At 41.7% G+C, this 13416-nt stretch overlaps 1 protein-coding gene across 1 annotated transcript in view; it reads left to right on the top strand.

The window, feature by feature from the left end:
- The window catches only part of PSMD6 (proteasome 26S subunit, non-ATPase 6), a 71476-nt gene extending 62636 nt beyond the window's left edge, over nucleotides 1-8840 (top strand). Inside the window, exons 7-8 of the mRNA XM_069206512.1 lie at nucleotides 7893-7970; nucleotides 8578-8840. Coding sequence (XP_069062613.1) covers nucleotides 7893-7970; nucleotides 8578-8674 — 175 coding nt within the window. The 3' untranslated portion in view covers nucleotides 8675-8840. The remainder of the gene's footprint in view (nucleotides 1-7892; nucleotides 7971-8577) is intronic.
- The last annotated feature ends 4576 nt before the right edge of the window (nucleotides 8841-13416 follow it).

The raw sequence follows: 13416 nt of genomic DNA on the forward strand, positions 1-13416 counted from the left end.
AGGGGTCTTTAAATCTGCTCCTCTGAAACAAAGTTGCAGTCTTTTTGGAACAGGGCCGCTGCCCTCGGGAGTTTCTTGTTCCTCTTGAAGCAGGGCAGTCCTCTGAGGATTCAGAGGTCGCTGGTCCTGGGGAAAGCGTCGCTGGAGCAGGTTTCTTTGGAAGGCAGGGGACAGGCCGGTAGGACTGGGGCCAAAGCAGTTGGTGTCTTCTTTCTTCTTCTGCAGGGGTTTTCAGCTCAGCAGTCCTCTTCTTGTAAGTTGCAGGAATCTGAGTTCCTAGGTTCTGGGGAGCCCCTAAATACTGAATTTAGGGGTGTGTTTAGGTCTGGGAGGGCAGTAGCCAATGGCTACTGTCCTTGAGGGTGGGTACACCCTCTTTGTGCCTCCTCCCTGAGGGGAGGGGGGCACATCCCTATTCCTATTGGGGGGAATCCTCCTTCTACAAGATGGAGGATTTCTAAAAGTCAGAGTCACCTCAGCTCAGGACACCTTAGGGGCTGTCCTAACTGGCCAGTGACTCCTCCTTGTTTTTCTCATTATCTCTCCTGGACTTGCCGCCAAAAGTGGGGGCTGGGTCCAGGGGGCGGGCATCTCCACTAGCTGGAGTGCCCTGGGGCATTGTAACACGAAGCTTGAGCCTTTGAAGCTCACTGCTAGGTGTTACAGTTCCTGCAGGGGGGAGGTGTGAAGCACCTCCACCCAGAGCAGGCTATGTTTCTGTCCTCAGAGAGCACAAAGGCTCTCACCGCATGGGGTCAGAAACTCGTCTCTCAGCAGAAGGCTGGCACAGACCAGTCAGTCCTACACTGAACAATTGGGTAAAATACAGGGGACATCTCTAAGATGCCCTGTGTGCATTTTTTAATAAATCCAACACTGGCATCAGTGTGGGTTTATTATTCTGAGAAGTTTGGTACCAAACGTCCCAGTATTCAGTGTAGCCATTATGGAGCTGTGGAGTTCGTTTTTGACAGACTCCCAGACCATATATTCTTATGGCTACCCTGCACTTACAATGTCTAAGGTTTTGCTTAGACACTGTAGGGGCATAGTGATCATGCACCTATGCCCTCACCTATGGTATAGTGCACCCTGCCTTAGGGCTGTAAGGCCTGCTAGAGGGGTGACTTAACTATGCCACAGGCAGTGTGAGGTTGGCATGGCACCCTGAGGGGAGTGCCATGCCGACTTTGTGTGTGCTGGTGGGAAGAAAAAGGCATTCTGCAATGGAAGTGTGCATGTGTTAGGTGAGGGTCCCTTAGAGTGGTACAACTCATGCTGTAGCCCTTAGGGACCTTCCCTGGTCACAGGGCCCTTGGTACCACTGGTACCTTTTACAAGGGACTTATCTGTGTACCGGGGTGTGCCAATTGTTGAAACACTGGTGCTGGGGCCTGGTTAGCAGGGTCCCAGCACACACTCAGTCAAGTCAGCCTCAATATCAGGCAAAAAGTGCGGGGCATCGCAACAAGGAGCCATTTTCCTACACCTACATACAGTTTTTTGTTTTTTTTTGTTCCTTACTGGTGCATATATATTCAGAAGCCCGCTTTATTACATACACCTTAAAGAAAGGAAAGGGCCTGAAAGTGGTGCATGTAGGAATCTCTCTCTACCCTGCAGAATTTGAACAATGCTCCTTTAGGAAGCTTCGCTGTCCCAGAATGACTAGCAGTGTCTGTTAGGGCATTTTAGTTTTCATTTTCTTGCAACGGTGGTACTTCAATACAGCTAACCTAATTTAAGCTTCCTTTCTACTACATAAAACTTTTGTGAAGCAAAATTGTGGCTTCCTTGACTGGCCTAGGACCTTTTTCTCGAAGGAGTAAGCTTGCTTTCCTTTTTTTTTTTTATTCAAACATTTTCTGAGTCAGCTGTCTAATCACCACTAAGGGATTCATTATGTGCAGCTTGAAATATCCGGGATTAACTGTAGCTGAGGATGGAGAAATAAGGTGGGCATTGGATCTTAAATTACTGTGTTTTCAGGTTATTCATCCCTCAGATTCTCAGGGTTCAATCCCTGTTAATTACGTACTGGATTTAACAGACTGCCCAGTATCGGTAATTCGAGGGTCTGAAAAATTACCCAACCTACTACCAAACCAGGCCACTCGTTATGAGGCTGTACATTCATCTTTGATAAGTGCCCTATCAGTAGTGCTATGAAGTCTTGAAAGTATCAACACAGTTGATTTGGTTTGCTTCTGGGCTTATCTACCGTGGATGGTAGTTACGTACTTAAAGAGATCCCACATAGGTTTGTCAGGAAATCCCCAGGAAGATATGCATATTAAATTGTAGTGCTTTAATAGGTCAATATCATAATTGCTTCATGCAGTCCACTTCAAGGAATGCAGAATAAATCGGAGAATCTTTGTTACATTTTTTACAGACCATTAGGACCTTTCCAAGATGCCAAGGCTCATTCATAAATGCAAGGAACCAGAAGATGGCCTTGAAGTCATGATGTGAGAGGCTGAAATTAGAAGTTGAGTGCTTCAGTAATATCTGTAAAGGTTAGGAGGCAGGCCGTACTTTGTTATTGTGACACTTCTGAACTCGAGATTAAATGGAAGTCCATTTGATGAGCATTTTTATATACCACTCTTGAATAACCACACCCAGTTATTCTATTTTGCATATAAAATGTTACAACTGAAGGGAAAGAACAGACGATTACTTTAACACAGGTGCTTTACATGCTGTTGTAGAATTAAGTTCACCGCCTTCACACCTTCACAAGAATGCTCTGGGTACAAAAATGTATGTCTTGATATATGTGGATGCTATAGTTAGTTGTGGCTCTGCAATCTTAAACTGAAAAACGTCTTAATTTAAGCCTTCTTAAAACCTTTGTCCCTGTTGGGGGTTATACAATACAATGCAATGTTTGTCTATTGCAAGAAGGAACCCATCACTTTCCTTTTTCCCCCATTAGACCTATTGTTTGTCATCTGTAACAAATGAAGTTCAGCAGCAAAAGCGTTTAAAAAATCACATTCTTGAATCAGCCCCCGTCGTCAGGCTTGGGGAGTATGCAAGTGAGCATTATAAACTTACCTGTGGGCAAACAGTGGTGTTTATTCAGTAGCACCTCATTGTAAACGGTTTACTATTCCTAGTGTGATGACTGAGATCAGCACCCCACTGCCCCCAGAGGCCGCTATAGTTCATATTTCAACTACACCATGTGTGAGTGAATATCTCTGCAGAGCTCTGGTGTTAATCTCTGCAGATAATATTATTTTGCCTGTTTCATTTACAATTACAATGACAAACATTACCCATCTGAATTTCGGTCTCCTATCACTGGGAGAGATTTCTTTTCGGGGACCTTTGGTACAGGGCATATTGACTACCATGGGTGACCTTAAACATCACTCAGATGATCCCATAAAGGAGTGCCTCCACTCTCTGCACCTTCGTATTACTGTGAATTGCAAGATCTGTCTAACCATCTTTGCTAAAACCTTCAGAGAGGAGTATAGTATTTGTGCTTGGGGAGGTTCTCTAAAGTTACAGCTGCAGTACTTCCCAGACTCAAAGAAACAAATGCAAAGTATTAGATAATGCACCACTCTCACCAATCATCCAGTGTCAAATTTGGTAATATTTGAAGCTGTCTAATGTAATGTGATTCTAGGAACTCTGCTTTTGCCTGTATTGGCCTGTGGATTTAAAACACCTTTGACACAAAGGAGTGTTTCATAGCCATCCTACGATGTTACGATAGACAAGTGTCATGATATTACACCTCATCAGAGAAGTCATAAAGGATAAGACCAGGGCCATACTCACTTAAATTAGCTGCAGTATTTGATACAGCCATGCATCCTGAACTTTGGTTTCAGGAACCTGGCAGGTAGAGTATGTTCGGTGGCATGTGTAGCTGCAGATACACATGTTGTGCATAGTCCGCCGTCTGGTGTTGGGTCGGAGTGTTACAAGTTGTTTTTGTTCGAAGAAGTCTTTTCGAGTCCCGAGACCGAGGGACTCCTCCTCCTTTGTTCCATTGCGCATGGGCGTCGACTCCATGTTAGATTGTTTTTTTTCCGCCATCGGGTTCGGACGTGTTCCTTTTCGCTCCGGGTTTCGGGACGGAAAGATAGTCTTAATTTCTCAGACATCCTTGGGTCGCTGTGAAGCAACATTCTCCAGGATAGAGTTGCATTATAGTTGTGCCATGGGCCAGAGAAGCATGTTCCAGCCACAACTTAAACAAAGTGTTAGAATGTATTGAATCGGACACCGACACAGCTTGGTCCTTTGACATTCTCCTTGTTTTTTGGCGAATCAGAGATTATAGACAACATTCATTGTGTAAATATTACCAAACACAAAAACTACTCCTACTGCGAGCATTAGCCACTGCAGTGCTCTTGACATAGTGGTAACAACTGAGATCCTCCTTCTCAATACTACCTTTTATCATTGTGGAGGTGCCCAACTAAGATCACTGGAGCCTGTTTAGAGAACCTGCCTCTCTCTTATGCGTATGACCTTCACCACCCCTGGGGGCTCAGTAGCTGCAAACATTTCTAGGAGTTGAAGAACATCACAAGAAATCATTAGTTAGAAAAACTCATACAAACCTACAGTGCTTTCAAATTTATCTTAAAACCCTCCACAAATACCACGAGTTTCGATACAACACAAGGACCTCTACATGCTTCAGCAAGAAATCCTACACATGGTATTGATGCGAGCAGTGTAGGAGTTTCCCATATCTCAAACCAGGATTTCTACTCCAGGTTCACCCTAACCATCAAGAAACTCAACCTGGTGACCCATTCTGGACCCCTAGCAGATTCACAAGCAAACATTATTTCTACCCAACCCACAGAAAGTTCTCTAGCTTTTGTGAGAGAAGGAAACTCATGACTTAACTGGCCCTGCAAGATGCATATTTCCAGACTTGCATTCAAACCATAAAAGGCAAATTTCTTTGTTTTTCCTTGGTTAGTCACCACTGTCAATTGAACTTTGTTCCTTTGAGCTCAAGACTGTATTGAGAATGTTCATAAAGTGTTTTTCCTGCGATGGCCCCCCAAAGGCAGGGCCATTAGATTTTTTTTCCCCTTCCTGGACAAGTGACTAATGAAAGGGAAATAGGAGCAATAGCCAAAGGCATCCATTATCCTTTATGTGTAGCTTTTCAACAAATTAAGACACAACGTTACAATGAGACAAATTCAATTCTCGATCCCAACATTCAGTTGCAAATCTAGTGAGCAATCCTAGACACATCTCAGGCTGACACTTTTCTATCCAGGGAATCTCTGTCAGCAGTTCCTTCCAAAATGGAAACACCTGTGTAGTCTGTATGGCAGTAGGTATCGGGTTCCTTGGACGATACAATTAAAACTGAGTTGCAAGTGAAGACTGTTCTGCTTGGCAGCAATTTGTACATGACATCACAATGGGTTTTCCTTGCCGAAAAGCAGCAGTCCAATTAATCATTTCTACCACCTCCTCAATGGAAGCAATCCAGATATGTCACCTCCCCGCACCCCCGACCGTTGCGTGGCTTTACAGTGTTAAAGTAAACCAACATCACATCTGTGAGCTACACCCACAAGCTTGGTAGTGCAAGATCTCTAATAAATCCCAGATGACCCAGAAACTATGCCTGAACGCAGCAGAGATTTGGCAGAACACTTACAAGGAGTACACAGTGAAATAATGGATGACCTTAGCAGGTCAGGGAAGACGGTGGACTACGCACTCTCCGACTGCAGAAAGTATTCCATCGTTGGACTTGTTAGCATGGCTCAACGATAAATGTTGATCCTTCGCCATTGGGTCTTTCAGCCAGAGCTTAGAGGGGAGGCATTTTTGAGCTGGTACAGAATGTTTATTTTTATTTTTCATTGTTACCTTTCAACCCCATGTTATAAGCATAAATTAAGAGGGCACAGTGCACATTGAGTCCACAAGTACTGTTAGACCTATATTGTACACCTTCCTATCATTAAGCTGGTTATATTTGAGATCACCTGGATCTTATGACTTTGCAGGAATATTAAATACTGCATCACAACAAGTTCTCTCATTTTGGCAGCTAGCTACAGTGTGCCTTGCACTTCCTCCCTTAGATATTCCTCCAAGAGTTTCCACACTTCCTCTTGCTGTATTGCGTGCTAAACCAGGGCAAACTACCAGACTACTTTACACCCACAAAACATATGATGGTCAAGGTGCCAGACTCCTGCCTCCCAATTATTTTAATGAAGGTCAATGGCTGATTTTGTCATATAATTTGCCTCCCAATTTAAATGCCATCGGTAAGTCATCCAGCTAGAGATTAATAAAACTGTGGCAAAGGAAAATGAGACTGACATCAGTCTTCTGCGATGTTTCTATATTTTTACATCTACACTGGAGAGCCATCCTACCAGTTTTACAGACTTCTGCAGTCTTATGACGGTGCTCTCAAACAGGCATGCTCCAGAGTCCTGAGTTTATCCGAGTCACGTCCTCTGTGGCTTCTGCAGTCCAGGCATTTCGGATAACCTCATGTTTTTTGAGTAAACATTCCTTATGTCGTTTTTCTTGCAATTTAAAAAGCATAAGTGAGGTTTATTGCAAATCCAGTTATCTCAAGAAACTGACATCAAGGCCCTGCTGTTCGCTTATATTCCTAATACTTTGAATTTCATATCCAGAGCTGTATGAAGAGAGAGATGTGGCAATCATTGATCTTCTGCAAGAGGTGTTTTTTAAACTTGGTCTAAGACAATTGCATTCAGTCTTCAGTCATACTGTATAATGTGCGTGGTAAAGCTGAAGACCTTTTTTTTTTTTTTTTTTTTTTCTTTTTTTTCTTTTTACATTTGGAGTATTTGTATGATTGCTGTTTATGATGATTTGTATAGCTTTGTAGTCAAATAAAACTTTATTTTACTTGGAATCTGACTCTGAAGCAGTGCTGGACTCATTTTGTTGATATGACAAGATTTTAACTTTTTTGTACGAACATTTCTCTTAATACAGCTTCTGTACCTGCATTTACTCTACACCTCCTAAATTCCATACCACCCATGTCATCCTTGATGGTCCACGTCCCTTTGCCTCAAGTTTGCAGTCAGACAGATTGGTCTAGCCAACTCTGCCCATGTGCATCCAATATGCCTGAGGTTCACCTCATCCTTCCTCCGGCCAGCTCAGTGCCTCATTAGAAGCTTTATGCAGTTGAGCACCAGAATCTTGCCTTATAGATTTTAGCTTCCAACATGCACAGGGGTGAAGGAAGGCAAGTGTGAGGGGGAAAAAAAACCTATACAAAAAAATTGGGACTTTTCACTCGGCCTGCATTTGAAAAGCCCATATGAAACTACAGAAACATATGTGAGATAAAGGGAGCGTTAGTCTAGCACCTATTCGAACATACTCCATTAAAATGACATGAGAATAAGACAAAATGAGCTGTTTTTTCCGATTGGCTTTATTGAAAGTTCAGAGAATAGTATAGACATGCCATGACATATTTGGGGGTGAAATAAAGTATTTATGCTAGAAAAACTCACTTATGTCCACTCATGTTGAATAAGTGGATGAAACACACTTCCTTAGTTACTGCACAGTTTGTACATTCCGGCATCTCCGCTGCAGTTGTTGATAAACAGTGAATGAATCAGACCAACATGGAAATTATTTTACAGGTAATTTCAGTAAAAAAAGAAAACTGTTTCATCTGTGCAGCAAACTGAATAATTAAATTTCTGGATTAATTATTTGTTTATGCTATTTTGAGTTACCTTCAAAGAATGAGTCATATAACGAAATTAAGTGAAATAGCGTATGAGATATGTAATTATAGCAAGATGTAGACCTAATTTCCAGTTACAGCCACATTTTAAAATCCATTCTTTCTCTTTTTTCCAAATCAGAGAGCTCTCAAGATTCATTGCAGCTGGAAGGTTACACTGTAAAATAGACAAAGTAAATGAGATCGTAGAAACTAACAGGTATTGCACTGTTGAAGTTCTTTCTCTTGTTTGTCAGTCACATTCTGCTATAGAATCTGTTTTGGGGCAAAGTTTCTCAGTATCTATGACAGATATATTCAAAAGTGTGGTCACGTCTGTTTGGATGTGTGCACAGAACAAGTGAAATGTCATTTTGTGACTAAGGAAGACAAAGCATGAATGTTTGCTACATTTAAAGTGACAATCAGCAATTTAGAAAACTTAAAAACAAAAAAATCTTTGTTTATCTTCTTTGGGCAGTGCAGAGACTGGTGACAATAGTTATTATGTATGGAACTTTTTGAGTTTGCATCAAGATATTCTGCAGTTTTTCCAGTGAACCATTTCTGTTAAGTCCTTTCAATCAGGAAGGTATTTACAGTGTGTTTTGGACATGTGTATTGATTTCCTTCCCATCTCTAGGTCCTTGCCAGCTAAACAGCATTGTTGTTGATTGTTTATAGTATGTTCATTGTCCCTTCTGCTGAAAACTGTGAACTTCGTGCTATTGTGTGAACATGGTTACTATTGATGCTGCTGTTTCTTTTAGTACATTTATTTTTAGTATTAGTACTTGTAACCTTTTTTTTTTTTTCCCCCTTGGCAGACCGGACAGTAAGAACTGGCAGTATCAGGAAACCATCAAAAAAGGCGATCTATTATTAAACAGAGTTCAGAAACTTTCCAGAGTAATTAACATGTAAAAATGTTTTATTTGAGTCCATTTTGAGAGTCATCTATTGATGTGCTATGTAGCTTGAATTGTAATTCAGATGATTTCATCAAGCAATGTGTTTTGGGATTTTACATACAGTTCGTGTAATTACTTCTAAACATAACAAAATAAATGTTTCCTTCCAGTTTTCAAAAGTAATATTTGTCAGTTTTTACCACAAATACCTTCTTCACATTAGTCATTTTTGGAAATAAACTTTTGAAATATGAATATGTTGTACAACAATTAAATTTCTTTAAAGAAAGACATTCAAAGGTAAATTCCAAAACTTTACATACTGTAGAAGCAAATCCAAGAACAGCAACCGTTAAAATGCCTTAAGAAAACCATAGATCCGTCACCATCCTATGACCTTCATTAATTAATATAGGCTCTGAATATCTCTGCTGACGGACCGAATCTCAGAAAACAGTCGCCAGAGAGGAAAACCTTGAAGGTGGCTTGTGAATAAACATATCTATTTCTTTTGCTTCCCTATTTACTTAACAAAGGACACAGGTCGGTCAGTTTTATACAATCACTTCAATCCCCAGACTACAAGGGTAATCGAACAAACCAATAGGAGGAAAGTTTTAAACCAGTCAAAGACCATACCTTTGAGCAAGACCGCAACCTCTGAGGCCCTTCTTGCCATCTTCACATGTAAATGCAGTGATGTGCCCACATAATTCTGTTACTCCTGTTGCTTTCTGAACAAGGTTTTGACCCTGCAGGTTCTGCCCTTTTAGGTCAGTTTTGACAGCGCAGATGTCATCTGACATTAAGTGATCAACCGAACAAGCACTCGTAAGAGAGAGGCTTGGGCTCCACCCCATGTGATTTCCTGGGATACAGCATTTGATTGGACAAAAGGTGTGCACTTCCACTGAAAAAGATTGCATGTATTGCACTTTATGCCTTATGAGAAAACGTATGCTCATTATAGCAGAACTGAATTGATTATGGTTACCAGCCAATGGATCAAGGTCATAATCGTAATCTATGTACTATAGAAATATGACAGTGAGCCTGATCTATTTATTATGAAAAGCCTATTTTAAAGCCAATAGGCATTTGTGTGTATTGTTCCTACACTATTGTAACGTCTTAAGAGAAGTATTTTGTTACATGGTGTTAGAAATAGGGTCTCTAGTTGCCAGACAGTTGACACCCTGTCCAAGTAGGGATCCTCACTCTAGTCAGGGTAAAGGAGATACACATTTCAGATAACTGCTGCTTACCTCCTTGGTAGCTTGGCACAAGCAGTCCGGCCAGTCTCAGAGGCAATGTGTAAAGTTTTTGCACAAACACATCCAGTAACACAGTAAAAACATCACAAACGGACAACACACCAGTTTAGACAAATAGCCAATATTTATCTAAATCAAACAAGACCAAAATGACAAAAATCCAACATATACAAGAAAATATATCAATTTTTAAAGTAAAAAGAGTCTTAATCCATAAGAATGAATGGATGTATTGTTGTAGCACAAAATACTTGGTATGCGTCAGCAATAAAGCTGGAGGGGTGAGTGTGCGTAGGTAAAGCAAGCAATGTGTTGATGCCTTACTCGCAAGTAAGGCTGTGCATCAATTCTTTCTCCGCCGGGTAGGCGATACATCGATTCTTTCATTGCAGGGAAGGGATGCGTCCATTTCCAGACAAGCAGCCTCGGGTCCGTGCAGTGATGTTGAAGTTTTTGACACCCAGCGTTCTAGCATGGAAAATGCGGATGCACAGCATAGATGAATCCGTACTGAGCTGACGATGTGTTGATTTCTGGAGCCACCAGGCAGGTGCTGTGTCAACATAATTTTTTTTCTGCCGCTTGGCTCCAGTGCGTGAATCTTTACTCCATTTCTGCCAGCTGCTCCTTCCGGGGGCCCAGGGACCGAATGTTGCACCACTTGGCAAGTAAGGGGTTCGCAGCAAACTCAGGTGCTGGCAGATGAAGTCTTTGATGTCCCTGAGACTTCTTAAGAGGAGGCAAGCTCTTGGAGAAACGTCACAAGCAAGATACACAGCAAAGTCCAATGTTTGTCTCTCTCAGCCAGAAGTAGCAACTGCAGGCCAACCCAGCAAATCACACACAGCAAAGGGGCAGTACTCCTCCTCACAGCTCTTTCACTCTTCTCCTTGGCAGAAGTTCCTCTTGATCCAGAAGTGTCCTAAATGTATGGGATTTGGGGTTCCCTACTTGTACTCATTTCTGCCTTTGAAGTAGGAAAACTTCAAAGGAAAATCTTTGTAGTGCACAGGACCCTGCCTCTTCCTTGCCCTGCCACAGCCACACACTAGGGGGTTGGAGACTGTATTGTGTTGGGACAGACATAGCCCTTTCAAATGCAGGTGACAGCTCCTCCCTCCCACTCTAGCCCAGGAAGACTCATCAAGGTATATAGGACTGACCGAGACGTGGATTCAGCAGAGAAACAGAATGGTTAAGCAAGAAAATGCACACTTTCTAAAAGTGTAATTTTCAAATAGACATTCCAAAAACCAACTTTACCAAAAGATGTAATTTTAAATTGGGAGTTCAGGGACCCCATATCCAAATCTCTAGCTGCTCCCAAAGGGGAACTGCACTTAAAAGATATTTAAAGGCAATCCAATATTTACCTATGGGAGAGATAGGCCTTGCAATAGTGAAAAAATGGATTTGGCAGTATTTCACTATCAGGACATGTAAAACACACCATTACATATCCTACCTTTTAAATACACTGCACCCTGTCCATCTGGCTACCTGTCCATCTGGCTACCTAGGGCCTACCCTAAGGGTGATAAAAGGGAGGGTTTGGGTCTGGCAAGTGGGTATTCTTGCCAGGTCGATTTGGCAGTGCAAAACTGCAGATACCACAGTGGCAGGTCTAAGGCATGTTTACAGGGCTACTCGTGGGTGGCACAGTCTGTGCTGCAGACCCACTAGTAGCATTTGATTTACAGGCCCTGGGCACCCCTAGTGCACTCAAATTTCCCACTCTGGTATAACCAATCATAATCACAATTTACACAGGGAGCACTTGCACTTTAGCACTGGTCAGCAGTGGTAAAGTGCCCAGAGTACCAAAAACCAGCAAAAGCGAAATCCAGCACACAGTCAAAAATACAGGAAGTAGAGGGAAAAAGGTGAAACCACGCCATGAATGCCAGGTCATGCATATGTACGCATTGATCGAGGAGCCTTGGTCTGTTCAAGTGTCATTCACATTCTCCTTCTGCCCATTACATAAGACAGTGGGTTAGCCTATTACAGCCACTGGCTCTTTTACTCTGTGAGTGATGGTATTTTTTCCTGATCACATGTGCGCATCCACCTTAAAGTAGGTGCACTTCAGTGCCAGAGTTTTTGGGTAGTCCCTTAGTTTTGCAGTTTCTGCTTGTCTTCATCTTTCTTTTTTTTGTGGTGTTTATTTATTTTAAAGAGCACCCAGCAGCTCTAACCTGAACTGTTACCGCCCATTTTATCTGCAGGGCACTACATCATATGTGAGTGCTACTTCTAAACTGGGCATCTAGTTGAAATGGTATTGTCCATAGGTTATCACTGTCTTTTTTTTTTTTTTCTTCTTCTTCTTCTTCAAGATGCCCTCTATATATGAAGGATTAATTCCTTAGTCTGGCATTGGTACAACAATGATACAATGTCACAAAAACATTCCATAAATCGCCCGCAGTGTGATGCTTGCTGAGTGGCCATTTTGGAAATGTATTGTGCAATGGCATTGTGTATATTGTTGTTTTATCATTACAAAGTGGCCAACATGTTGCGTCTGAATATGGCAGCCATGTTGGAACATTAAAATGACGATACACTGTAAAATACCATTGCAAAGCAGCCTCCTACTATGTTAATTCTATTTTTATTGCACATCTGAGTGCCATGCTTAGATGGCAACATGTTTTTTCTACTTTTATGCTTTTAATTTATGTTTGAGTTTTATTGTGGAAGGGCAAGAGCAGGAAGGGTCAGTTTGGTCCATTAATGGATGGATGAGTGCAAGGACTAGTGTATATCTGATCACATATTGCGTGCCTAAACTCATTGCTGACTGAAGAGACTGTTTCAGATCCAGACCTATTGACATTGCCAATGCTTGTTTATTCTTTAGGACTCAATTGTGTTTGAAGCTCCTTTTTAGTTTTAGGAGTTTTCTTTCAGAAAGGATTTTGTTGTTGACGTGGGAGTTTTGTTCATTTCTTTTCACTGATGATTTGCTTTTTTTTTAGGTTTTGCTGCAGACCTCTGTAGTTCTGTTTGATTTCGATGTGCCTCTTGTGGGAGTAAGTAGTCAAAGGAAAGGCATGTAGTCTGTCCACCCACCTTCAGTCATTATCCATAGTAGCACATTGATTGTGCATAACTCTCCTATCAAACTTTGAGGACCAGAGAGGAAATTCTTTGGAGGGCAAGGCAGGAGTCTGCTCAGAAGCACACTACATCCATACTTCAAATTGATAAACTTGCTTGTCAATCTCTTTGAACGAAAGTAAGAGTTCTATTCCCTTTTTCAGGTTTAGCCAGGCAGTGCTTCTTGGTACCAAGACAGTTATTCCAGTAGTCGTCTGAGTAAAGATTCTCAATGCTGAAGCCATCTCTTTCACTGTCCAGTGTCCGATTTTCCATTTGGGCGGGGTCATATTAACAATTACAAGGTTTTTTTTTCTCAAGCTCTCAACTTCTTTGACGGCAAGTCTAATAAAATGACAGACAAATACAGTGTTTT

Source organism: Pleurodeles waltl, chromosome 9, assembly GCF_031143425.1.
Source record: "Pleurodeles waltl isolate 20211129_DDA chromosome 9, aPleWal1.hap1.20221129, whole genome shotgun sequence".
Taxonomy (NCBI): domain Eukaryota; kingdom Metazoa; phylum Chordata; class Amphibia; order Caudata; family Salamandridae; genus Pleurodeles; species Pleurodeles waltl.